This window comes from Oncorhynchus mykiss, chromosome 23 (assembly GCF_013265735.2).
Source record: "Oncorhynchus mykiss isolate Arlee chromosome 23, USDA_OmykA_1.1, whole genome shotgun sequence".
Lineage (NCBI taxonomy): Eukaryota > Metazoa > Chordata > Actinopteri > Salmoniformes > Salmonidae > Oncorhynchus > Oncorhynchus mykiss.
In genome coordinates this window covers 50,746,111-50,773,073 of record NC_048587.1, presented here as the reverse complement: position 1 = coordinate 50,773,073, position 26,963 = coordinate 50,746,111, and the positions used below count along the sequence as shown (strand labels likewise).

Here is a 26,963-nt window from a genome sequence, read left to right as displayed (position 1 = left end):
TTTAAACTTCTTCACAACAGTATCTCGGACCTGCCTGGTGTGTTCCTTGTTCTTCATGATGCTCTCTGCGCTTTTAACGGACCTCTGAGACTATCACAGTGCAGGTGCATTTATACGGAGACTTGATTACACACAGGTGGATTGTATTTATCATCATTAGTCATTTAGGTCAACATTGGATCATTCAGAGATCCTCACTGAACTTCTGGAGAGAGTTTTCTGCACTGAAAGTAAAGGGGCTGAATAATTTTGCACGCCCAATTTTTCAGTTTTTGATTTGTTAAAAAAGTTTGAAATATCCAATAAATGTCGTTCCACTTCATGATTGTGTCCCACTTGTTGTTGATTCTTCACAAAAAAATACAGTTTTATATCTTTATGTTTGAAGCCTGAAATGTGGCAAAAGGTCGCAAAGTTCAAGGGGGCCGAATACTTTCGCAATGCACTGTACCTGCTGGATCGCGTGCTGTTGGGTGTTGTTATGGTGACCAGTGAGCTGAGATAAGGCAGAGCTTTACCTAGCAAAGACTTATACAGTGGGGCAAAAAAGTATTTAGTCAGCCACCAATTGTGCAAGTTCTCCCACTTAAAAATATGAGAGAGGCCTGTACCTGTAATGTTCATCATAGGTACACTTCAACTATGATAGACAAAATAAGAAAAAAAAAATCCAGAAAATCACATTGTAGGATTTTTAATGAACATATTTGCAAATTATGGTGGAAAATAAGTATTTGGTCATCTACAAACAAGCAAGATTTCTGGCTCTCACAGACCTGTAACTTCTTCTTTAAGAGGCTCCTCTGTCCTCCACTCGTTACCTGTATTAATGGCACCTGTTTGAACTTGTTATCAGTATAAAAGACACCTGTCCACAACCTCAAACAGTCACACTCCAAACTCCACTATGGCCAAGACCAAAGAGCTGTCAAAGGACACCAGAAACAAAATTGTATACCTGCACCAGGCTGGGAAGACTGAATCTGCAATAGGTAAGCAGCTTGGTTTGAAGAAATCAACTGTGGGAGCAATTATTAGGAAATGGAAGACATACTGATAATCTCCCTCTATCTGGGGCACCATGCAAGATCTCACCCCGTGGGGTCAAAATGATCACAAGAACGGTGAGCAAAAATCCCAGAACCCCAATGGGAGGACATAGTGAATGACCTGCAGAGAGCTGGAACCAAAGTAACAAAGCCTACCATCAGTAATACACTACGCCGCCAGGGACTCAAATCCTGCAGTGCCAGACGTGTCCCCCTGCTTAAGCCAGTACATGTCCAGGCCCGTCTGAAGTTTGCTAGAGAGCATTTGGGTGATCCAGAAGAAGATTGGGAGAATGTCATATGGTCAGATGAAACCAAAATCTAACTTTTTGGTAAAAACTCAACTCGTCGTGTTTGGAGGACAAAGAATCCTGAGTTTCATCCAAAGAACACCATACCTACTGTGAAGCATGGGGGTGGAAACATCATGCTTTGGGGCTGTTTTTCTGCAAAGGGACCAGGACCACTGATCCGTGTAAAACAAAGAATGAATGGGGCCATGTATCGTGAGATTTTGAGTGAAAACCTTCCATCAGCAAGGGCATTGAAGATGAAACGTGGCTGGGTCTTTCAGCATGACAATGATCCCAAACACACCACCCGGGCAACGAGGGAGTGGCTTCGTAAGAAGCATTTCAAGGTCCTAGAGTGGCATAGCCAGTCTCCAGATCTCAACCCCATAGAAAATCTTTGGAGGGAGTTGAAAGTCTGTGTTGCCCAGCAACAGCCCCAAAACATCACTGCTCTAGAGGAGATCTGCATGGAGGAATGGGCCAAAATACCAGCAACAGTGTGTGAAAACCTTGTGAAGACTTACAGAAAACGTTTGACCTCTGTCATTGCCAACAAAGGGTATATAACAGGTATATAAAGTATTGAGATAAACTTTTGTTATTGACCAAATACTTATTTTCCACCATAATTTGCAAATAAGTTCATTAAAAATCCTACAATTTTGATTTTCTGGATTTTTTTATTTTATTTTGTTAGTTGAAGTGTATCTATGATGAAAATTAGAGGCCTCTCTCATCTTTTTAAGTGGGAGAACTTGCACAATTGGTGTCTGACTAAATACTTTTTTGCCCCACTCTACATGTCTGCCCTTCATAAAACCAGACTGGGTATCATCAATGATTTGGTCAAGACCATTTTTAAGTCTTTCTGCTAAGATGGATGCAAGTAGCTTTCCATCATTGTTCATTTAATGTGATTGGTCTCCAATTTTCTAACACCATAGAATCTTTGTTTGGTATGCTTATGGTTGATATCGCGCTGTGCAGACTGGCGGGTATTATCCAGGCTAAAAGCGGCTGGTGTCTGAGCTAAAGGTAAAGCCCGCTAGCAGTGGTTAACAATGACTAAATAGAAGAAAGAAATATATATTACTAAATAGCTAGTAGCTAATTAGCTGGTTAGCATCTGATGGAGGTTCTAGCTATAAGGTAACAAAAAAATAGTAGATCCGTATCACATTGGGTGAGACTGGTTGCCGAAAGGTATATTTAATTTAAAAATGGAAAAAGAGATTGAAATATATATTTTAAAAAAATACGAAAAAAACGGGACAATGACAAACACGTCTGCACTGCTACGCCATGTTGGATCAGGAGTTTGCAAATTGGTTATTGTTTCTGTTTTATACAGTGTGTGCAGAAATAAGAAGTAAATGTTTAAGTAAGGATAAATGAGTAAAGAGAAAGTCGTTAATCTTACATTTGTCCTCCATGGTATGCCGTAGCTTGAGCTATAAATTTTACGTCAGCGGAAGTTCCGTCCTTTTCGTCCCCTCTCTTGCAGGCTGTGTAAGTTGTATATTTTTCCATACATTTATAATCATCCTCCATCCTTCTTATAACTGCATAATATGCCCCCCAAATTATTAAAGAATGATCGTACAAAGATGTATCCATATAATATACCAAGTTTTAGTTTTGCGTTGCTTGTTCTACTGAAATTATCTGCATTCTGACCCTTGTCTTTCTACGGTCTTTCAGGCTTCAGTCCGCTGACACGGCAAGATGGTGAGGACCATTTTCTTAGAATTTTAATTACATGGCTTACTGTTCATGGCAGACTTTTGTTTAGTAAGCTTAGGGTTAGCTATTTCGGTGCGACGTTGGTATCTGTTTGCCTGGCTGTTACCTGTGTAACTAGTTAGCCAGCATTATCTAGCCGAGTAATTCCGGTTGCGGCCTAGTAATGCTGCTGTTGTTGGCTACCGCCAGTACACGAGTTGCTAGCTAACTTAAACTGATGTGTAGCTATTTCGTTAGTAACTGAAATGTCAACGAGTCGAGTGGTGAAAGCTGCCTTTCACTGTAACTGTTACAACTGTCATCGTGAGTTTTAACGAGCTAACTAGTGAACGTTAGCTAGCCAATGTTAACCTGGCTAACCAGCATGTTTTAGCAAGTTGTCCAACCATCACAGGTTGTCTCGTGCTTGTGATGCATTTACACGCTTGCCAGAATAAAGGTGGACCTAGTGCTAAGTTCCGATATTACCAGAATCTTTAGTTCCACCGGTCCACTGACAATCCTCAGATTACTTTCATTTAGTTAGCCATCTAGCCAAGAGAATAATAACAAGCTATGTCAGCAATGAGGCTATAATGTCATGCCATGTTAGCTAATCTATTTGCATTGAGTTAACCCCTGTAGTTGTGTGGTTGTTGCAGAACATTGTACTTATTATTTACCTGTTGTATTTCAGCCACGAAAAATCGAAGAAATTAAAGATTTCTTGCTTACAGCAAGGAGGAAGGATGCCAAGTGTAAGTATTACATTGTTGCCCACATGCTCTGCTCATTTGACACTTTCTGACAATTGAATCAAGTATTGTGCACTAGTCAGTACACTCAAAATGTGGAGTTTGTTAACGCTTATGTCTTTATAATTTCTGCACCCACATAGGATTCTGTTTGGGAACGCTGACTGCGAACCATGGTGTTGAATGTATAGATTGCTTCTTGTTTATTATCCCACAGCCGTAAAGATCAAGAAGAACAAGGACAATGTCAAGTTCAAGGTGCGTTGCAGCCGGTACCTGTACACCCTCGTCATCACAGACAAGGAGAAGGCAGAGAAGCTGAAACAGTCCCTGCCCCCAGGTAAGATGCTCAACTTTCATCACATGGAATGTGGCATGTTGTGGTTAATTGGGTTGGTAATTGGCACAAGGAGTCTGAAGTCTGTTTTATAGGGCCATCTCTCATGACCTTTAATCCTGTAGTCTGGTTACAATGTCCAGTCTATAAAGATGTTATTTTGTCAGTGCAGAGTGGTTACAAATTGAACATGAAGTAATCTGATCTATTACTATGCAAGTTGTCCAAACACCACATGTTTGGTGCTTGTGGTGCATTTGCACACTTGCTAGGAGAGTAAGGATAGACCTAATGCTTTGTTTCAACTTCATCAGAAATTGAGTTCCACCGGTGTATGTTCCTTAATGCTTTGAGCTGTCTGGGAATATTGGTGGCCAAACATTTTTTTTATCTGATAGAAAAACGCAGCTTGTTTCCATTGCCGCTGAAGATTCTAAAGTGTATATATATATTTTTTTTTGCAATTCGCTCCGGTCATTGGCAGCAGAGACCTGAAAGGAAAGGCGGCCAAAGGGGGTGTTGGCCTCCTAGCTAGCTGCTAGGAGGCTGGCATTGGAGTGGTTGAGAGACTGACTTTTTCCCCCCTCGGATCCGGGAGAATTGTCACCAACAACGCTGACTAGCATAGTCAAATAATATTACTAGAAAATATTAATGAAATCACAAGTGAAATATAGCGAAACCAGCTTAGCCTTTTGTTAATCACCCTGTTATCTCAGATTTTTACAGCGTAAGCAATACAAGCGTTTGTGTAAGTTTATCGATTGCTCAACAAAACAATAAGTACACCTAGCATCAGGTAACTTGGTCACGAAAATCAGAAAAGCAATCAAATTAATCGTTTACCTTTGATCTTCGGATGTTTTCACTCACGAGACTCCCAGTTAGACAGCAAATGTTCCTTTTGTTCCATGAAGATATTTTTTATATCCAAATACCTCCGTTAGTTTGGTGCATTATGCCCAGGAATCCAACGGAAAGAGTCACGACAACGCAGACAAAAATTCCAAATTATATCCATAATGTCAACAGAAACATGTCAAATGTTTTTTATAATCATTCCTCAAGGTGTTTTTCAAATATATATTCGATAATATATCAACCGGGACAGTTAGCTTTTCACTAGGACCGGGAGTAACATTGGATGCCTCTCTCTTTTGCGCACAAATCACTCTGAGCCCCCACCTGTCCACTTACGCAATGTGGTCGTTCACGCTCATTCTTCAAAATAAAAGCCTGAAACTGTAAAGGCTGTTGACACCTTAGGGAAGCCATAGAAAAGGGAATCTGGTTGATATCCCTTTCAATGGGCAATAGGGATGCATAGGAACACGGGTTCAAAATAAGAGTCACTTCCTGATTGGATTTTTCTCAGGCTTTCGCCTGCAATATCAGTTCTGCTATACTCACAGACAATATTTTTACAGTTTTGGAAACTTTAGTGTTTTTTATCCTAAGCTGTCAATTATATGTTTATTCTAGCATCTGGTCCTGAGAAATAGGCCGTTTACTTTGGGAACGTTATTTTTCCAAACATAAAAATAGTGCCCCCTAGCTTCAAGAGGTCAACTGGCTATACACAGCTAGAGATGCAGGTGTACTTTGGTTAGCTAGCAGGAACTTGAACGACTGTTAACTTCTTGATGCACTCATCCCGTTACAGGGATCATTTTGGTCAACATCCGCTGAATTGCAGAGCGCCAAATTCAAATTAAATTACTAAAAATATTTAATTTTCATGAAATCACAAGTGCAATATAGCAAAACACAGCAGGGTTAAGTAGCTGGCTAGCTATTTATTTTTGAACTGTAGTTCAATTTCAATGGGCAAACAACAAGTGGCAACCTAGCTAATACTTACAAAGATTTCTAAATCATTGCTACGAATAATGAAAATTACTGCAGTTTCTACTGGTCATTGTTTTCATGCTGGTTGTATTGGTGCTAGCTAGGTACCAAGCTAAAGCCAGCTACCTTAGAAGTTGCAGTCAAACAAATTATGCTTTATTACCAGCACAGTATTGTAAACGCATCGTTCGTGGTTGGCGTTTACTTTTTTGTACAGCTTTGACCGTGCCACTGTATCTTTTTTGACACGCGAAGACCCAAACGGCGTTCCATGGTATTTATGACGTGAAGCAAATGGCAGTGACGCTGTTACTGTGTAACTCCGGCAGGGCACTTGGTAGTGTGTACCGGTGCTCGAAAGCCTATTCCCCATCTTTTTAACTTGACCATATCTAAGTGGTTGCTTGTCAGAAAATGTTTTAAAGTGTCATTCTTCCTGGGGGTGTATACGAACAGATTTGAATAATAAATTGCTCTTATCCAGAGTAATTTACAGGAGCAGTTAACTGCCTTGCTCAAGGACATAAAAACAGATGTTTCCCAAAATCTGCTCAGGGATTTGAACAAGCGAACTTTCGCTTCCTACTGCCAGTACCATTTCTAATAATGTTGATCTATCAAGTTTGTGGCTTGGTCACTCAAAGCATATTTTGTGAATGAGCATGATTCATGTAATGTAGTTTCTAACCAGCTCATCTCTTTTCAGGTCTGGCTGTGAAGGAGCTCAAGTAGAGGACTATCTTCGTGTACAGTAAATTGTAATAAAAAGAGAAACCATTTGTCTTTGTCATGCCTGTTATGTTGTTCCACTACAGTAAATGATCTATATTCATGTGTAACCTGCTTAGTGGCTCTATTTTGGAAGAAGGCAAAAACGAATGTCTGCTGAATGAAGTGACTGGATTATCTAAGAGCTAGTTTCCCAGACAGATTAAACCTAGTACTCAGATTTAAAGACTTCCTCCAATGATTGTACTTGTCCTATTGCAGTGGTATCCCAAGTATAAATATGATGTACACTAAAGGGTGTAAAAAAAAGGGTGTAAAAAAAAAAGTTTTGTATTTGGTGTTTTTTATACAACTGCGAACTTTAAGGAGTTGGCCATTCAAGAGTTGGTTTGATTGGAAGTCTTGATGTCATCGGCCTCCCCATTGCTTGAGGAGCACTAGAGAACAGAAGAGGGAAGGCCCACCCCCACTGGTGCTGTCATGACTTGCATGGATCACCTGTTGAGGTGTTTAATGATGTGATGAAGAGACAGACAGCTGCTGTTGTTGAAGATTCACCATTGAGGATGCTCTTAGTCCAGGACTAGGCTTACTCATTGACTGGGAAACTGGCCCTAAACAAATTTGACAAGTTATTTGTAGTGGAGTCAAATCAGTTACTACACAGGCTCTCTTCCAATACTCCAATGATGTAACCACATCTAAATTGTTTGGGGTGGTGACTACTAAGGTGGTAACATTACTTACACATATCCAATCACTTATAGCCCTGTGCTTACTTCATGGATTTAAATACAAATATGCTCCTGAAAGTGACAAGGTGAAGAACCTGCCATTATTACAGTTGCAGTACTATTACTTTACCCACACTACCATTTCATGGATTTGGGGCAGGAATTGTGTATATAGACTTAGTGAACAATCTGATGGTTAGGGTAAAATAAAAAGTGACTACATGCTAATTATGACTAATTGAAAGGTGTAGATGGTAAGTTTATTTTGGCATGGTTAGCTGAACCCTGCACTTGTTGTGAACAGCGGTCTGATCAATTCGCTATGAACTCAAATAGGCCTAAGGACAGTACCATTGACATGCACGTCTAGGGCTAAAGTTCTCCATGTCAGACTAGTGCATAGTCAGAATCGGCCTTGGGGTGGCAGGGTAGCCTAGTGGTTAGAGCGGCGGACTAGTAACTGGAAGGTTACAAGTTCAAATCCCCGAGCTGACAAGGTCGCTCTGCCCCTGTTCCTAGGCCGTCATTGAAAATAAGAATTTGTTCTTAACTGACTCGCCTAGTTAAAGGTAAAATGAGACTCATCCACTTCATACAGAATGTTCTACTTCAGATATTCACCTTGTTTGTCACAGCATGCTCGAATGTTATTTAGTGTTTTGCTTTATTTGTGGAATGACAATAGTATGTCTACTACATACATAAAGGTTTGCGTCTCAAATGACACACTATTCCTATATACTGCACTACTTTCGAACAGTGATGTATGGGTCTTAATCAAATTAGCAGCCTATAAGGAATAGGGTGCCATTTTGTTATTTAAAATATATTTATTCAAATTAGCAGCCTATAAGGAATAGGGTGCCATTTTGTTATTTAAAATATTGTTATTATTTAAAATATTGTAAGGTTTCGGGATAGTAAATTAGAACCCATTATCCAGCATGCTTTTTCAGTTCCCTGTCTGTTAACACTGGGTCATTGTCCAGCAGCTGTTTGCAGACTGGAAAAAGACCAGGCCAAATCCTCAAACTGCGCCATATGACTACGGTAATGCTATCAGTTGTGCGTTATTTCCATGGCACTTTGGTAAACTTTGACAGATTCTGCATGTGAGTTTATTTACACTAGATGGGGGTGTTGCAAAGTCAATGGGAGCTACCCAGATATCAATGTTGCTTTTGTGAACATTTCATAATTATTCTATATTTGGCCTATACCTATACTTTTTTTCATAAACTTGAGTATCCATTTACCACGTGCCAAGTCTTACTTTTTCCAATTGCATTTTTTTCATTACTATTCATGTTCCTACTTTCAGGTTCTGCGCTTTCTCGCTTTGTCTCAAGCGTCTCTTATTTCTACGCGCTCCCGTGTAGGGACGGCCCTTGTCTGTGGAATGACTGAACCAGCAGACGGTAGCGGTAGGATGGCTGTGGTTGAAACGGGCTGACCGGGCACGGTGTGCTAATTTTCTTTTTCGCGAATAATTTTGGGATGCTTTCCTTTAACGATCTCCCTGCATATTTTGTCTACTGTGCGTGTGAACGAGTTTACATTATCCAGCATGCTTTTTCATTACTATTTATAGCTTTGTTACAGAAGACGGGATTGAGCTGTCGGTTTACTAAAGAAGACTACTAGATATTGGATAATTAAACTCGGGCCAGGATGTCTTCAATACGGGAGGATTATATGGCACCTTGGTGGACATATTGGCTACACAATTTCCCTCATGTCAACTTGAACTTTCAGCCCATCGACAACACGTTCACCCCCCAGGATCAGAACTACCAGCAGGTTCGTGGTAGACACCGATATTTGGCCCACGCGGGTCTCATAATCTCCATCACATTTGGCACCGACCTTAATCCCAATATATTGTACAATTTTTGACCATGGCCTTCAGAGCTCTTGTCAAAAGTAGTGCACTATAAAAGTAATGGTAGGATGCCATTTGGGATTAAACCATAACATGCTGGCGGTTCCCACTTTTTCAGCAAGATGCTAGACATTTGTGAATAGTCATCTGAGAGATAGTGTACCCCAGAAAGGACATTATTTTATTTGTAAATATCAAAGATTAAATGTAATGTTGCAAGTAAGCTTAACATTGCATTGTAGTCTGTCCTGTGTAGGCCGACCATAGTTCTGCTGTTGGCAGAAATTCTCAGATTAAGCAATTCATTAATTTGATAATCCCGATGGAAGAGAAAGGGATATTTTGTATCTTTAAAAAAATAAAATATTTCACCTTTATTTAACCAGGTAGGCCAGTTGAGAACAACTTCTCATTTACAACTGCGACCTGGCCAACATAATGCAATGCAGTGCGACAAAAACACAAACACAGAGTTACCCATAAACAAACGTACAGTCAATAACACAATAAAAAGCAATAAATAGGCCATGGAGGCGAAATAATTACAATTGAGCAATTAAACACTGGAGTGATAGATGATGATGTGAAAGTTGAGATACTGGTGTTCAAGAGGGTAAGTAATAACATGGGGATGAGATAGTTGGGTGTGCTATTTACAGACGGGCTGTGTACAGGTACAGTGATCGGTAAACTGCTGTGACAGCTGATGCTTAAAGTTAGAGGGAGATATGTCTCCAGCTTCAGTGATTTTTGCAATTCGTTCCAGTCATTGGCAGCAGAGAACTGGAAGGAAAGGCAGCCAAAGCAGGTGTTGGCTTTCGGGATGACCAGTGAAATATACCTGCTGGAACGTGTGCTATGGGTGGGTGTTGCTATGGTGACCAGTGAGCTAGGATAAGGCAGAGCTTTACCTAGCAAAGACTTATAGATGACTTCGAGCCAGTGGGTTTGGCGACGAATACGTAGCGAGGACCAGCCATCGAGAGCATACAGGTCGCAGTGGTGGGTAGTATATGGTGCTTTGGTGACAAAACGGATGGTACTGTGATAGACTGCATCCAATTTGCTGAGTAGAGTGTTGGAGGCTATTTTGTAAATGACATTGCTAAAGTCAAGGATCGGTAGGATAGTCAGTTTTACGAGATTATGTTTTGCAGCATGAGTGGAGGCTTTGTTGCGAAATAGGATACCGATTCAAGACTTAATTTTGGATTGGAGATGCTTAATGTGACTCTGGAAGGAGAGTTTACAGTCTGACCAGACATCTAGGTATTTGTAGTTGTCCACATATTCTAAGTCAGAACTGTCCAGAGTAGTGATGCTAGTTGGGTGGGCGGGTGCGGGCAGCAATCGGTTGCATGTAGTTTAATAGCATGTAAAAGCATGTAAAAGCAGTTGGCGAACCACGGAAGGAGTGTTGTATGTGTCCAAAGATGGGCCAGATATATACAGAATGGTGTCGTCTGCGTAGAGGTGGATCAGAGAATCACCAGCAGCAAGAGCGACATCATTGATATATACAGAGAAAAAGAACCCTGTGGCACCCCCATAGAGACTGCCAGAGGTCTGGACAACAGGCCCTCCGATTTGACACACTGAACTCTGCCTGAGAAATAGTTGGTGAACCAAGTAAGGCAGTCATTTGAGAAACCAAGGCTGTTGAATCTGCCGATAAGAATGCAGTGATTGGCCAAGTCGAAAGCCTTGGCCGGGTCGATGAAGACGGCTGCACAGTACTGTATTTTATCCATGGCAGATATGATATCGTTTAGGACCTTGAGCGTGAGGTGCACCCGTGACCAGCCCAGAAACCAGATTGTGTAGTGGAGAAGGTACGGTGGGATTCGAAATGGTTGGTGATTTGTTTAACTTGGCTTTCGAAGATTTTAGAAAGGCAGGGCAGGGTGGATATGTCTATAACATTTTGGGTCTAGAGTTTCTCCCCCTTCGAAGAGGGGGATGACCACGGCAGCTTTCCAATCTTTGGGGATCTCAGACGATACAAAAAAGAGGTTGAACAGGCTAGTAATAGGGGTTGCAACATTTTTGGCAGATAATTTTAGAAAGAGTGTCCAGTTTGTCTAGCCCAGCTGATTTGTAGGGATCCAGATTTTGCAGCTCTTTCAGAAAATCCTTTGTCTGGATTTGGGTGAACGAGAAGCGGGGGGGGCAAGTTTCTGCGGGGGGGGGTGCAGAGCTGTTGGCCGGGGTAGGGGTAGCCAAGTGGAAAGCATGGCCAGCCATAGAAGAATGCTTACTGAAATGATCGATTATTGTAGCTTTATCGGTGGTGACCGTGTTTCCTATCCTCAGACAGTTGGGAGTAGGTACTCTTATTCTCCATGGACTTTACTGTATCCCAAAACTTTTGGGAATTAGTGCTACGGGATGCAAATTTCTGTTTGAAAAAGCTAACTTGAGCTTTCCTAACTGACTGTGTATATTGGTTCCTGACTTCCCTGAAAAGTTGCATGTCGCGGGGGCTATTCAATGCTAATGCAGTTTGCCACAGGATGTTTTTGTGCTGGTTGAGGGCAGCCAAGTCTGGAGTGAACCAAGAGCTATATCTAGGCATTGAGTGATGATGAAAGTGGTTGCGTCCCTGGAGGCACCAGTTAAGCCAGGTGAGGTCTCCGCATGTGTGGAGGGTGCGACACACGAGCTATCTAAGGCATTTAGGATGGGGCTGGGGTCTCTATAGTGAAATTAAACAATAATTACTAACCTAAACAGCAGTAGACAAGGCATATTGACATTAGGGAGAGGCATGAGTAGCCGAGTGATCATCTGGCCCAATGAGCAGCAATAGGTGAAGGCAGGGGGCTGTTCTGTTGTCGCTACTACGCTAGAGCTGGAGACATGGCGATTCAGAAAGCTAGCAGGCCGTGGCCAGCAGATGGATCTTCGGTGACGTCTCAACGGAAAAGCCTGTTGAAACCACCTCGGACAATTACATTGGCAGACCATTCGTGATGGATCGGCTGGGCGCCGTGTCGGCAATAAAGGGTCCTGGCCAATTGACAAGAGGTATTGTTGCCCAAGAATTAGCTGGTGGACCTCTTTGGCTAGCCGGGAGATGGGCCTAGCTGGAGGCTAGCTCAAGGCTAACTGGGGCTTGCTTCGGGACAGAGACGTTAGCCAGGAACAGCCACTCGGATTGCAGCTAGCTAGCTGTGGTGATCCGGTGTAAAGGTCCAGAGCTTGCGGTAGGAATCCGGAGATGTGGTAGAGGAAAAAGCAGTCCGATATGCTCTGGGTTGTTATTGCGCTGTGCAGACTGGCAGGTATTGACCGAGCTGAGGCTGGCTGGTGTCCGAGTTAACGGTGAAGATCGCTCGCAGTGGCTAACTGGCTAGTAGAAAGTTAGCTGGCTAGCCTCTGATGGGAGTTCCGGTTCTAAAGTTTTAAAAAATTGCAGATTCGTACCACATTGGGTGAGGCGGGATGCTGGAGAGTATTTTCAGTCTGTAGATGGAAAGTGAGATTTAAAATATCTATTTTTTAAAACCAGGAAAACTATTATTAAGACGGGACAAGACAAAACACACGTCCGACTGATACGCCATCTTGGATATCTTCTTGTTTTATACCACACCCAATAACACTTCAGCTATTTATTTAAACCCTTGTTAATGGAAGTAAACCTGTGTGAACATCAGACAGCATATTTCACATCTCTCTTGTAATCACACACACCAAAAATAAGGAAGCTGATGCTTTTGGCTTAGCAGATATGAATGCCAGAGGAGAGTGCCTGACTGTCATGGGGTAAGCTACAGACTGCACGCGTTGTTTCTTCACACTGCCAAATGACCAGGCAGGCCACCAAGTTCTTGGGATGAGCAATGTTTCAGATCTTACTTTCCACAAAGACTGGGTTTATTTCAAGGAATGTTATATTTTCTATAGCATACAGTGTAAACTAGACGTCTAAAATAGGGACAGACAGCTTTCAGTACTTTTTCAAAGTGGCTAAAGTGATACACCCACCCTATATTTGCTGGTTCTAATTAGGTAGGTAATGTGGAGCCTTTTCTGAAGGGGTGAACAAGTTTAATGGGAAAGCGTTAGTAAGAAAGAAATGGATGGGGAGAGAGTAGAGAGATGGATGGGGAGAGAGTAGAGAGATGGATGGGGAGAGAGTAGAGAGAGGGATGGGGAGAGAGGGATGGGGAGAGAGTAGAGAGAGGGATGGGGAGAGAGTAGAGAGAGGGATGGGGAGAGAGAGTGATGGGAGAGATTAGAGAAGGAAGAGAGGGATGCAGGAGAGAGGGAAGAGTTCGGGAAGGGAGGGATGGGGGAGAGTAGGGATGGGGAGAGTAGAGAGAGGGATAGGAGAGAGTAGAGCAAGGGAAGACAGGGATTTATTTAACCAGGTAGGCTAGTTGATAACAAGTTCTCATTTGCAACTGCGACCTGGCCAAAATAAAGCATAGCAGTGTGAACAGACAACACAGAGTTACACATGGAGTAAACAATTAACAAGTCAATAACATAGTATAAAAAAAGAAAGTCTATATACATTGTGTGCAAAAGGCATGAGAAGGTAGAGCGGATAATTACAATTTTGCAGATTAACACTGGAGTGATAAATGATCAGATGGTCATGTACAGGTAGAGATATTGGTGTGCAAAAGAGCAGAAAAGTAAATAAATATAAACAATATGGGGATGAGGTAGGTAAAATTGGGTGGGCTATTTACCGGTAGACTATGTACAGCTGCAGCGATCAGTTAGCTGCTCAGATAGCAGATGTTTGAAGTTGGTGAGGGAGATAAGTCTCCAACTTCAGCGATTTTTGCAATTCGTTCCAGTCACAGGCAGCAGAGAACTGGAACGAAAGGCGGCCAAATGAGATGTTGGCTTTAGGGATGATCAGTGAGATACACCTGCTGGAGCGCGTGCTACGGGTGGGTGTTGCCATCGTGACCAGTGAACTGAGATAAGGCGGAGCTTTACCTAGCATGGACTTGTAGATGACCTGGGGCCAGTGGGTCTGGCGACGAATATGTAGTGAGGGCCAGCCGACTAGAGCATACAGGTTGCAGTGGTGGGTGGAATAAGGTGCTTTAGTAACAAAACGGATGGCACTGTGATAAACTGCATCCAGTTTGCTGAGTAGAGTATTGGAAGCTATTTTGTAGATGACGTCGCCAAAGTCGAGGATCGGTAGGATAGTCAGTTTTACTAGGGTAAGTTTGGCGGCGTGAGTGAAGGAGGCTTTGTTGCGGAATAGAAAGCCGACTCTAGATTTGATTTTAGATTGGAGATGTTTGATATGAGTCTGGAAGGAGAGTTTACAGTCTAGCCAGACACCTAGGTACTTATAGAAGTCCACATATTCTAGGTCGGAACCATCCAAGGTGGTGATGCTAGTCGGGCGTGCGGGTGCAGGCAGCGAACGGTTGAAAAGCATGCATTTGGTGTTGTATGGCATTGAAGCTCGTTTGGAGGTTAGATAGCACAGTGTCCAAGGACGGGCCGGAAGTATACAGAATGGTGTCGTCTGCGTAGAGGTGGATCAGGGAATCGCCCGCAGCAAGAGCAACATCATTGATATATACAGAGAAAAGAGTCAGCCTGAGAATTTAACTCTGTGGCACCCCCATAGAGACTGCCAGAGGACCGGACAGCATGCCCTCCGATTTGACACACTGAACTCTGTCTGCAAAGTAGTTGGTGAACCAGGCAAGGCAGTCATCAGAAAAACCGAGGCTACTGAGTCTGCCGATAAGAATATGGTGATTGACAGAGTCGAAAGCCTTGGCAAGGTCGATGAAGACGGCTGCACAGTACTGTCTTTTATCGATGGCGGTTATGATATCGTTTAGTACCTTGAGCGTGGCTGAGGTGCACCCGTGACCGGCTCGGAAACCAGATTTGCACAGCGGAGAAGGTACGGTGGGATTCGAGATGGTCAGTGACCTGTTTGTTGACTTGGCTTTCGAAGACCTTAGATAGGCAGGGCAGGATAGATATAGGTCTGTAACAGTTTGGGTCCAGGGTGTCTCCCCCTTTGAAGAGGGGGATGACCGCGGCAGCTTTCCAATCCTTGGGGATCTCAGACGATATGAAAGAGAGGTTGAACAGGCTGGTAATAGGGGTTGCGACAATGGCGGCGGATAGTTTCAGAAATAGAGGGTCCAGATTGTCAAGCCCAGCTGATTTGTACGGGTCCAGGTTTTGCAGCTCTTTCAGAACATCTGCTATCTGGATTTGGGTAAAGGAGACCCTGGAGAGGCTTGGGCGAGTAGCTGCGGGGGGGGGTGGAGCTGTTGGCCGAGGTTGGAGTAGCCAGGAGGAAGGCATGGCTGGTGGTGACCGTGTTACCTAGCCTCAGTGCAGTGGGCAGCTGGGAGGAGGTGCTTTTGTTCTCCATGGACTTCAGTGTCCCAGAACTTTTTGGAGTTAGAGCTACAGGATACAAATTTCTGCCTGAAGAAGCTGGCCTTTGCTTTCCTGACTGACTGCGTGTATTGGTTCCTGACTTCCCTGAACAGTTGCATATCGCGGGGACTATTCGATGCTATTGCAGTCCGCCACAGGATGTTTTTGTGCTGGTCGAGGGCAGTCAGGTCTGGAGTGAACCAAGGGCTATATCTGTTCTTAGTTCTGCATTTTTTGAACGGAGCATGCTTATCTAAAATGTGAGGAAGTTACTTTTAAATAATGACCAGGCATCCTCAACTGAGGGGATGAGGTCAATATCCTTCCAGGATACCCGGGCCAGGTCGATTAGAAAGGCCTGCTCACAGAAGTGTTTTAGGGAGCGTTTGACAGTAATGAGGGGTGGTCGTTTGACTGCGGATCCGTAGCGGATACAGGCAAAGAGGCAGTGATCACTGAGATCCCGGTTGAAGACAGCGGAGGTGTATTTGGAGGGCCAGTTGGTCAGGATGACATCTATGAGGGTGCCCTTGTTTACAGATTTAGGGATGTACCTGGTGGGTTCCTTGATGATTTGTGTGAGATTGAGGGCATCTAGCTTAGATTGTAGGACTGCCGGGGTGTTAAGCATATCCCAGTTTAGGTCACCTAACAGAACAAACTCTGAAGCTAGATGGGGGGCGATCAATTCACAAATGGTGTCCAGGGCACAGCTGGGAGCTGAGGGGGGTCGGTAGCAGGCGGCAACAGTGAGAGACTTATTTCTGGAGAGAGTCATTTTTAAAATTAGTAGTTTGAACTGTTTGGGTATGGACCTGGAAAGTATGACATTACTTTGCCGGCTATCTCTGCAGTAGACTGCAACTCCTCCCCCTTTGGCAGTTCTATCTTGACGGAAAATGTTATAGTTGGGTATGGAAATCTCAGAATTTTTGGTGGCCTTCCTGAGCCAGGATTCAGACATGGCAAGGACATCAGGGTTAACAGAGTGTGCTAAAGCAGTGAGTAAAACAAACTTAGGGAGGAGGCTTCTGATGTTGACATGCATGAAACCAAGGCTTTTTCGATCACAGAAGTCAACAAATGAGGGTGCCTGGGGACATGCACGGCCTGGGCTTACCTCCACATCACCCGCGGAACAGAGGAGGAGTAGTATGCGGGTGCGGCTAAAGGCTATCAAAACTGGTTGCCTAGAGCGTTGGGGACAAAGAATAAAAGGAGCAGATTTCTGGGCATGATAGAATATATTCAGGGCATAATGCGCAGACAGGGGTATAGTGGGGTGCGGGTACAGCGGAGGTAAGCCCAGGCACTGGGTGATGATAAGAGAGGTTGTATCTCTGGACATGCTGATTGTAGTAATGGGTGAGGTCACCGCATGTGTGGGAGGTGGGACAAAGGAGGTATCAGGGGTATGAAGAGTGGAACTAGGGACTCCATTGTAAACTAAAACAATGATAACTAACCTGAACAACAGTATACAAGGCATATTGACATTTGAGAGATACATACGAGGCATACAGTAATCACAGGTGTTGATTGGGAGAGCTAGCTAAAATATTAGGTGAGACAACAACAGCTAATCAGCTAGCACAACAACAGCAGGCGTTGATTAGGCAGAGAGGGTCGGATTAACTACACACAGAGCCTGAGTGCGGCTGGGGCCGACAGATAAAACATAAACAAACAGAATGGAGTACTGTGATTAATGGACATTCCAGCAGGCATCAGCTATGTAGCCAAGTGATCACAGTGTCCAGGGGGCAGCGGTGGATGGGACAGGGAAGCTAGACTGGCGAGTATTATCCAGGCTAAAAAAACTGGCTGGCTGTGCAGAAGGTAAAAGCCGCTAGCAGTGGCTAACAATGACTAAATAGCTTGTAGCTAGTTAGCTGGTTAGCTTCTGGAGGTTCTTGAATGTGTTCTAAGAATTTAAAACAATAGCGATTCCGTATCACATTGGGTGAGGCAGGTTACCGGGAAGGTATAATCAAATAAAAAATCGAAAAGAGATTGAAAGTAAATATGGTTCCAGTGAGTGGTTGGGCTGGCTGGGGACGCAGCGATTCAGACAGTTAGCAGGCCTGTGCTAACAAGCTAACAGTTAGTAGGCCGGGGCTAAACAAGCTAGCAGTTAGCAGACCGGGGATAAACAAGCTAGCAGTTAGCAGGCCGAATTAGCAAGCAAGCAGATAGCAAGGGCTAGAAAGTTAGCCTTTGGGGGACGTCGCGATGGTGTTAAGTCTGTTTATGCCTCTTCATGCGGTGACATCGATAGACCGGTCATGGGTCCGGATATTGTAGCCCAGGAGTATGCTTCGGTGGTAGCAGAGCGAGGGAAGACAGGGATGCAGAGAGAGAGGAGAGGGTTGGGGAGAGAGCAGAGAGAGGGATGGGGAGAGCGCAGAGATAGGGAAGATAGGCTAATTGACATGATTTGTGTCATTTGGAGGTGTACCTGTGGATGTATTTCAAGGCCTACCTTCAAACTCAGTGCCTCTTTGCTTGACATCATGGGAAAATCAAAAGAAATCAGCCAAGACCTCAGAAAGAAATTGTAGACCTCCACAAGTCTGGTTCATCCTTGGGAGCAATTTCCAAACGCCTGAAGGTACCACATTCATCTGTACAAACAATAGTACGCAAGTATAAACACCATGGGACCATGCAGCTGTCATACTGCTCAAGAAGGAGACACCTTCTGTTTTCTAGAGATGAATGTACTTTGGTGCGAAAGTGCAAATCAATCCTTTAACAACAGCAAAGGACCTTGTGAAGATGCTGGAAGAAACGGGTACAAAAGTAGCTGTATCCACAGTAAAACGAGTCCTATATCGACATAACCTGAAATGCCGCTCAGCAAGGAAGGAGCCACTGCTCCAACCGGCCATAAAAAAATCCAGGCTACGGTTTGCAACTGCACATGGGCACAAAGATGGTAGTTTTTGGAGAAATGTTCTCTGGTCTGATGAAACAAAAATAGAACTGTTTGACCATAATGACCATCGTTATGTTTGAAGGAAAAAGGGGGAGGCTTGCAAGCCAAAGAACACCATCCCAACTGTGAAGCACAGGGGTGGCAGCATCATGTTGTGGGGGTGCTTTGCTGCAGGAGGGTCTGGTGCACTTCACACAATAAATGGCATCACGAGGGAAGAAAATTATGTTGATATATTGAAGCAACACCAGTCAGGAAGTTAAAGCTTGGTCGCAAATGCGTCTTCCAAATAGACAATGACCCCAAGCATAGTTCCATAGTTGTGGCAAAATATTGCAAAGTATTGGAGTGGCCATCACAAAGCCCTTACCTCAATCCTATAGAAAATTTGTGGGCAGAACTGAAAAAGTGTGTGCGAGCAAGGAGGCCTACAAACCTGACTCAGTTACACAAGCTCTGTCAGGAGGAATGGGCCAAAATTCACCCAACTTATTGTGGGAAGCTTGTGGAAGGCTACCTGAAACGTTTGACCCAAGTTAAACAATTTAAAGGCAATGCTACCAAATACTAATAGTGTATGTAAACTTCTGACCCACTGGGAATGTGATGAAAGATATAAAAGCTGAAATAAATAAGTCTTTCTACTATTCTGACATTTCATATTCTTAAAATAAAGTGGTTATCCTAACTGACCTTAGACAGTGAATCTTAACTAGGATTAAATGTCAGGAATTGTGAGAAACTGAGTTTAAATGTATTTGGCTAAGGTGTATGTAAACTTCCGACTTCAACTGTATATGAAAGGGGAAAGGGGCTACATAGTCAGTGTCACAACTGAATGCGTTCAACTAATAGATCATTTGTTGTATTAATTGTGAGGCACAGCTGAGTGAGCATAATTTTCTATTTTTTGTTTTAACTGGCCTGCATCTGATGGTCAGTCTGAGGGGAGGTCAAAGCAGCAGTGAGGCTGCCTCACCCAACTCACCCTCCCTCCTCTCTCCCTCCCTCCACTGAGAAAAGAGGATACAGCCATCTAGCTGATGGCGAAACTGAAGTCGCCCTGCGTTATTTCTGCCTCATGCACCAATTCATGTTGTTAACTCCTATGGCCAGAGAAAGTGAAATATTCCTTGACATGAAAAAGATACAAGCCACTAATAATAACAACGCAAGCTTATGGAAACCATTTGCTATACTCATTCGTTGCAGCTTTAGTGCTAGTTGTAGCATGAGTAGAAGTAGGGAGAAGGCACATTTTATGGCTTAGGTGTTGAACAAAGTGTTGGGAGTGCTGAATAACAACTTACACATGAACTTACTCATAAAAACAGAAGCTCTTTGCTGTATTCGTTGAGTCTCTCTAGTCATGGTTTTGAAGTCTCACAGTATCAGCTTTGCTGTGCTTTCAAGGCTTCTTTTTACAGTCTATGGCTCGAGGGAACTGTGCAGACATGGTGAACTGTGCAGTAGCAGTGTGTGGATGAAATCACTAGGGAAGCCATATTACAACCTATGTGTTGTGATAATTGCGTTGTTTGCCTTTTTAACTTGTTAATTCACATCCCTTGCGACCATGATATATATAGGAAAAAGGCTGAGACAATAAGAAGACATAGTGGCAGAATAAATTCAACCACACCTTTGTTTTATCACAAAACCGGATAGCAACCTCTGTCCAGTGAAGTCCACAAAGCATAGTGCATGTACAGTAACAGCATGGTCTAGCAACTTAATTTTCCCAACTTTTTCTGGCCACTGAACAACTATTGGCTTAGAACCACTGATAGTTACCGCAAGTCACAAAGAAAACAGGAGCTGCCTCCACTATTCCAACACCATTTCAACTTCAACATCATCAAATCACCTCTGCTTAGTCTAATACAGTGACATCTAAACAATCTAGTCCAGTTTAATGTAAGCTAAATATGATGTGGCTGTCCATGGTTCTTATTTCTGCGTGTGTGTGTGTGAGTGTTCGTGCAAGTAGAAACAAATGTTGACTCACCCTTGTAGAGAAACGCCAATGCCATCCTCCTCTCTTTCATGTTGATGAAACAGTCTAACACTCTGTCATACAGTACACGCTGTATGACAGAGTGTACTGTCCCTAGTACTGTACTTGACCTTGGCTACCTGGCTAAAATGCTTGCTCGCTAGCCTAACTTCCATGCATTGGCAATGTTAGCTAGTTAACATTAGCCTTCTACATCTAGCTACATATTGAACTTCCATTATCTCAGGCCAGGGGCACAACAATGTTTGAATAAATGGTTGGATCAGAATCGCCATTATAATCATTGGCCAGTATGGAGAATTTTGCAAAACCACAAGTCCAGCTCAATCTTCATCCATGGCTAATTTTGGAAAGGGCCAATTTTAGCTAACTAGCCACTGGAGGACAACACAATGAGATGCAACAATTAAAGTTTTGCTGTCAATGACGTATGCTCTCAATGGAATTTGATAGGAGTGACGCCAATGTCCAAGTGGGCTTCCCTTGACACTTTTTTTTTGTGTGGGCCGGAACATTCACAGTTGTGCTCACTCAGTTTAGCTCGATGCTGATTGGCATGCTCACTGGCTTCCCTTGCCTTCAATGCTACAGGCGGCAACAATGTCATACTCGTTTGGACCAGACAGCATCAGATAGATGGCTTACACGTAGAGAGACAGAGGGGTGCTTTCTCCTGTGTGAGATATATTCAGCCTCTTGCCAATTGAAAGAAAATGATGAAACACAGAGAGATGAAAGATCATCTTTTTATTTAAAAAAATTATTGTTCGCTTTTTTTGGGAAGCCTGGCTTCCGTTGAATTACATACCTCTGGAATACACACCATAGGCCTGTAATTGCAGTTGACTTGCTTCCTTGGTCTGCCGGGTAGGCGGAGTTCTACCTTCAGACACATGAAATGGTTCAAAATGGGCACACTTGGCCTTCTCGACGCTAGGGCTGCTGAATCAAATGCACGTACCGCAAACGGTGCAAAACGAATAAAAAAAATTGGCATGCAAATCTTTATCGTTGTTTTTTTTAATACATTTTTGGACAGATTTCCTTTAAATTTAAATAAATATATTTAAGCTGACCCCTTGCGCGAAACACTGCTTTAAATTACTGCTCGTTTGATGGTTGTAGCCTTCAATTGTCCCATTTAACAATCACTCATATTAGAAAACTTATTTAATTTCAAACTTTACATTTCTCCACTGTAGGCTACTTATCGTAATGAACAATGTCAGCAAAATGCCTGCGATAAGTGATCAGAATCGTCGGTGTTGATTAGTTTCTCTCTCTCTCTAGGAGAGACATAGAAACCACTACACAGGGAAACACCAATAAATTGGGGACCAGCTGACTGGGTAGACGGTGACATGTGCAGGTTTTCCAGGCTACTTTGATGCCACAAGAAGCCTGCAGGATGGGACTGACTGATGTTTCTATTGGTAATGAGGTGCCTTGGAACAGTTGTCAGGTCATGATTATTTATTTTTTGTGCTGCAAAAGGTAACGTTTTGGGTGATCTGACCAAATTCACGAACACGTGAGTTATAGATCCTTCATTCTCATTGAAAGCAAGACTATGAAGTGGTATATCTGTTCTATGTGAGTTATTTCTATGCTTCCCTTTCTTAAGTTTTGTTTTTGTGTGTTTCAGTTTTGTACAACAACTTCAAACAGCTGAAAATACTATATTTTTGGTTATGGAGAGTATATTTCACAGCGGTTTGGATCGTACAATAATTCTCAACACTATACATTGCTTGTTTTGTCACACAAACTGAAATTAGGCAAACTATCATAATTGTAGCAACCAGGAAATGGCGGAACGATTTCTGCATCTTGCACTGTCGAGCTTCTAATGTTGAGCTTCTCATCTCAGAGTCGGTGACAGTGGGAGGTGAGTCAGAGCTGATTGGGGTGGGAGGAGAGAGGATGAAGGATCTCCATGGGAGACAATTGACTCCTGCTGGATTGATCATCAACCACCACCATGTAATGTTCAAGCGCTACGCTATCCTGCCACGCACACTGTGCTAGCCAACCACGCTCTCCTATCTGCTCTCCTAGTACTAGGCTTCTTGCACTAATGCTGCAATTCTAAAGCAATACATTGACACAGTAGTCAGAAATGAACATTCCACAAGTTATGACTCTCGTGGTGATTATTGATCACTACAGCTGCTGTGACGATGTTATTACTGGTGAAAATCAATAGATCTGACTGATCTACAGGCCTATTATATCTCAAGGCTACAAAGGTCTGACTAGACTTACTACAATAGATCATCATCAAGAAACAGACAGTATTAGCTCTCATATTTAGGACCAGGTTTTCTTGACCACATGACCTAGTTATATATTCTGGTCAGAGGTGATCGGACAGCCACTATTCGTTCGGCACTGTGTGGATCTCCAATCAGCCTAATCGCCCACCAATGCGTTGTGGATACGGATATACTCTACCCTATCTGGCATCAAGAGCAGGAGTAATCCAATAATGTGTCTACATTTTCCACAGAGCCTAATGCAATATGTTAAACGGCCAGCTATTGGCCTGTTAATGAGTTTACTGTGCTTATCCCCAATATGTTGGCATTAGACTATATGAGATTGAGAAGCAGGTTGGATACATAGTTGTGGTCAGGTTACAGACCTCTACTGTATTGAATACAGTAGCACTGCTGGTTGGCTGAGGATATGATGCCTTTCTACAGACAGTGCTATCGTGACAGAACAAACTGTTTGCCTATTCAACATAGAACACTTAGTGTTAGATGATAAACAATTCCAATTAGGAAAGACAGATAATATCCTAAAAAGATGAAGTAGCTCTCACTCTTAATGCAATTCTCTCTCTAGTCTCTACTCAACTTTATTAGATATTGCTGGCATCGATCTCTCCACACAGTCAGTCTGTAGAGGGAGGTTATTGAGTGGGCCCCCGTGCATGACTCAGACTCCACATCAGAATGAGCTGTAATTAGCCAGTTTGAGCAGAGCCAATGTTTGAATTCCTCTGGTTGGCTGAGGCCCGCAGAATGAAGTGGAATGCAAGGGTCACAGTCTTACTAAAGGACGCTTTCTTTCTGATGGGTTTAGTGTGCATATGCGTGCGTGCGTGTTTGTGTGTGTGTGTGCGTGTGCATGTTTGTTTGTGTGTGTGTATATTATGGAAAGGATGGCTGGTTCTCACATATGCCTGGCCTGTAGATTCTCACTCTCCGTTGGACACTGTAAATGGGGCTCTAATCTTGTGAATCACCTGACCTGAGAAATTAATGAACTACAACATTTTCCTCCATGGTAATTTAGTCTAATGCTCATGCACTCTACGGACAAACAGATTATTATATTGATTTATCGTCATGTCTTCTGTTTGGTATGAGTCTTTTGACTTTTGTTACATGTCTGTGCAGAAGCTGAGGAATTTTAGATAGCTAGTACGCATGTCTGTCTCCTATACAAATAGACTTGTCTGTGGAAAGAGACAAATCATTTTAGTCATGTGATAGTCATTTTGGCCACAGCAAGCGTTGCGTTTCCTGCTGTAAGATCTGTTCTGCTCCTCATCTCACTCACCAGAATGGGAAGAAGGAGGACACAACCCAAAAAGAGTTCTCACAAAAATAGGTCAGGGCCCAATTTCTCCTCATATCGCATTGCCTGCCTGCCTCAGTGTGTGGGTGCGTCAGAGAGGGAGAAACATCTGTTCGTAACTGAGAGGAATGGAAGGGTCAAAGTGTCTCCGTCCATATTCTTCTTCCTCTCCTCTTTGACCCAACACTGTTAGTGGTGTCTGCTTCTGTTTGCATTATGGAAGCCAGCTTGATCAGACGTCATGAGAGGCCCACGACTGAGGCATGGAGAGCCAGCTGTTACCACCATTATTACATCATTGAGTTGTTGAATATCTTAGTCTTTTGGCAGAAACAACTGGTAATACGCCTAACTGGTAAGTAATGAATGGAATGGATGCTAATGTCCTGCATGGAAACACTTAGGCTGCTGAGTCAGCTGTACAAGCCTACACTACATTATGTACAAATGTCTGTTTGCATCCAAAATGGGACCCTATTCCCTATATAGTGCACTTATTTTACCCTATGGGGTAACATTAGGGTCGTAGCCTATCAGTCCATCCAGTGGTCCCTCAGGTCCTCTAATGTTGTGTTGTGGTGCAGAAACAATCATTCAAACAGTAGCTGTCAGAACTGTCAGAGACAGGAACACCCTCTTGGGACACTGCGATAACACAGGCCAGGGTATTTCACACACACACCTTCCTGCTAGCTGACTTTGATGTCATATCCTGTCAGGTGGCCAACAGTAGATTAGGCTATCCAAACATCTGTCCCACTGACTCAATAAGGTCAGAATCCTAACTTGATGACTGACTCACAGCTGTCAGTGAACATTCAAACTGTGCGTGCCCATTTCAAGTTATCATTTGTCTTGACTGGACTTCCACAATGTGGTTGTTTCATGCACCGCTGGTTAGAGAGGCGTGCAGATGGCACAGGGCATGGCCCACACTAGAGCGTCGTTAGTCAACATCCCATGTTCAAATGACAAAATTAGTCACATATCCAACCTTGTTAATAACACAGGGATGACAAGGAGAGGGTCAGACACTCACTGACCTTTCAACTATACTCAGTACACTGATAAATCTATCAGATTAGCCCATCCTGACAAACAGGCCTGCTCTCTGTCTGTGGCCCACTGTAGAACACAGTAGCCTATAGACTGGTTAAACCAGGCTGAATGAATACATAGACTGACTGTTGTCTAACCACTTCATAGACTGACTGTTGTCTACATAATTGTAGAGGACTTGGTTTCAGTTGACCCCTCTTCATCCGCTGGGCTTTTTGAAGACGCCCAGACTCCCAGGCATGCTGGCTGAAAGGAGAATTGATTGAATCGGGATAAAAGATGTCTGGCGACCAGACGTTGTACACACACTACTAGTACACGCTCATACACACACCCTTTTACACACACACATCGATCTTTCTGCCTCAATGGCTTTGGGAATAATGTTCCACTTCAGTGCCTCCAAACAATCCCTTCCTCCAGACATCCTTCGTCTTGTCTTCATCCCTCTGCTCCCTCCCTCACTCCCTTTATCTGTTTATCAGTTGTTCTCTCATCTCTCCCTCACTCACTCTCCTACTTCTCTCCCCATCTTGTAATAGATGAAACAACCACTGTGTGTCAGCCATTGAAATGAACAGCATGGTGTTAAGTCAACAGCAGACGTACTATGATGTGGGATAGGGGTTCTTGTGGCTGGAGTTATGAGGAAAAAACATGTCTCTCCTTCCGATGTAGAAATTATGTCTTTTCATGTGATGTCTTTATTTTTATTAAAGTCCTCACTGAGCTTAGCCTATGTCCTTAGAGGTGATGTGATGACGTCAAACAACTAACAGTGCTCTTTTGAATTCCAAACATCCAGTGGAACTGCTATTTTGTGGCCTTATTCCTTATTGTAGTCATAGTTATATTAATTGTTGTTTATCATATGACAATCATTGCCATTTAAACATGTGACAAGTTGCATACTGAAGATGCTCATTTGATCACATAGCTTTCTTGACTTTCTTCAATTACCTTTTCACTCAATGGCTGATTTTGTATGGCTCATGTGGTAGGGTTGTGATGGGATAGTTTTAACCCTTGACCCCTATCACTCTACTGTTGTGGAACTACTTTTGTTGCTGTCTTTTTCTCCTGGGAAAAAGACGAGCTGAACGCTGCTAGTTTTGGCCTAGCGGTTTAGGCCTCCGCATGGTTTGTCTGAAGTATGATCATTGTATTCCCTCTAGCTGCGCTTGTTGGATTGTCCGTCTGTTTGTTTGACTGTCGATAAAGTTGTTTCTGCCTCTAGGTATGAGTTTAAATTTGTTTTTTCCCCTTGTTTCTGTGGGCTCTGTCTCTCCTTGAGGTTTCAAACTGTGGTGAGAATAGCTATAAGGGCCCACAGATGGATTACTGTACTTCCCACAAGTCCACTTGCCATATGTGTAATGAGGTTACAAATGAACAAACACTGTTAGTCTGGTTGGAAAGGAAAACCACTATAGAATTGTCGGCAAGAATGTCAATCTTTTCATCTGGCATTGCAGATTTGCTGTGTCTGTCGCTTTCTCGCTGTGTCTTTCTCGCTCTTTTTCACTATCCCCTCTCCTCCTCTAACCCTCTCTCCCTCCATCTCGCTATCTCTCTCTCTCTCACATAACAGTGTGTAACCAACTTCTCATGGCTCACATGAATTC

At 43.1% G+C, this 26,963-nt stretch overlaps 2 protein-coding genes across 5 annotated transcripts in view; both read left to right on the top strand.

Annotated features, from left to right (window-relative positions):
• The first annotated feature begins 2,738 nt into the window (after positions 1-2,738).
• LOC110502952 (60S ribosomal protein L38) lies at positions 2,739-6,783 on the top strand. Its single transcript, XM_021581299.2, has 5 exons — positions 2,739-2,851; positions 3,044-3,070; positions 3,762-3,822; positions 4,037-4,159; positions 6,711-6,783. Exons 2-5 carry the CDS (start codon positions 3,068-3,070, stop codon positions 6,734-6,736), a joined length of 213 nt encoding a protein of 70 aa, XP_021436974.1. The 5' UTR covers positions 2,739-2,851; positions 3,044-3,067; the 3' UTR covers positions 6,737-6,783.
• A 59-nt stretch (positions 6,784-6,842) lies between these two features.
• LOC110502951 (protein tweety homolog 2-like) overlaps positions 6,843-26,963 on the top strand; it is a 151,203-nt gene continuing 131,082 nt past the window's right edge. For all 4 annotated transcript variants that reach the window (XR_005039240.1, XR_005039239.1, XM_036960751.1 and 1 more), the window contains exon 1: positions 6,843-9,267. Coding sequence is in view for 2 of the 4 variants with exons in the window: in XM_036960751.1 (XP_036816646.1) it covers positions 9,139-9,267 (129 nt within the window). In the remaining 2 variants the exon portion in view is untranslated. The remainder of the gene's footprint in view (positions 9,268-26,963) is intronic.

What these genes read in the sequence shown, in the direction of transcription:
- LOC110502952 (XM_021581299.2), top strand. An exon ending in AAGGAGGAAGGATGCCAAGT is followed by an intron (nt 3,823 to 4,036) that starts GTAAGTATTACA and finishes ATTATCCCACAG; the next exon opens with CCGTAAAGATCAAGAAGAAC. An exon ending in GAAACAGTCCCTGCCCCCAG is followed by an intron (nt 4,160 to 6,710) that starts GTAAGATGCTCA and finishes ATCTCTTTTCAG; the next exon opens with GTCTGGCTGTGAAGGAGCTC.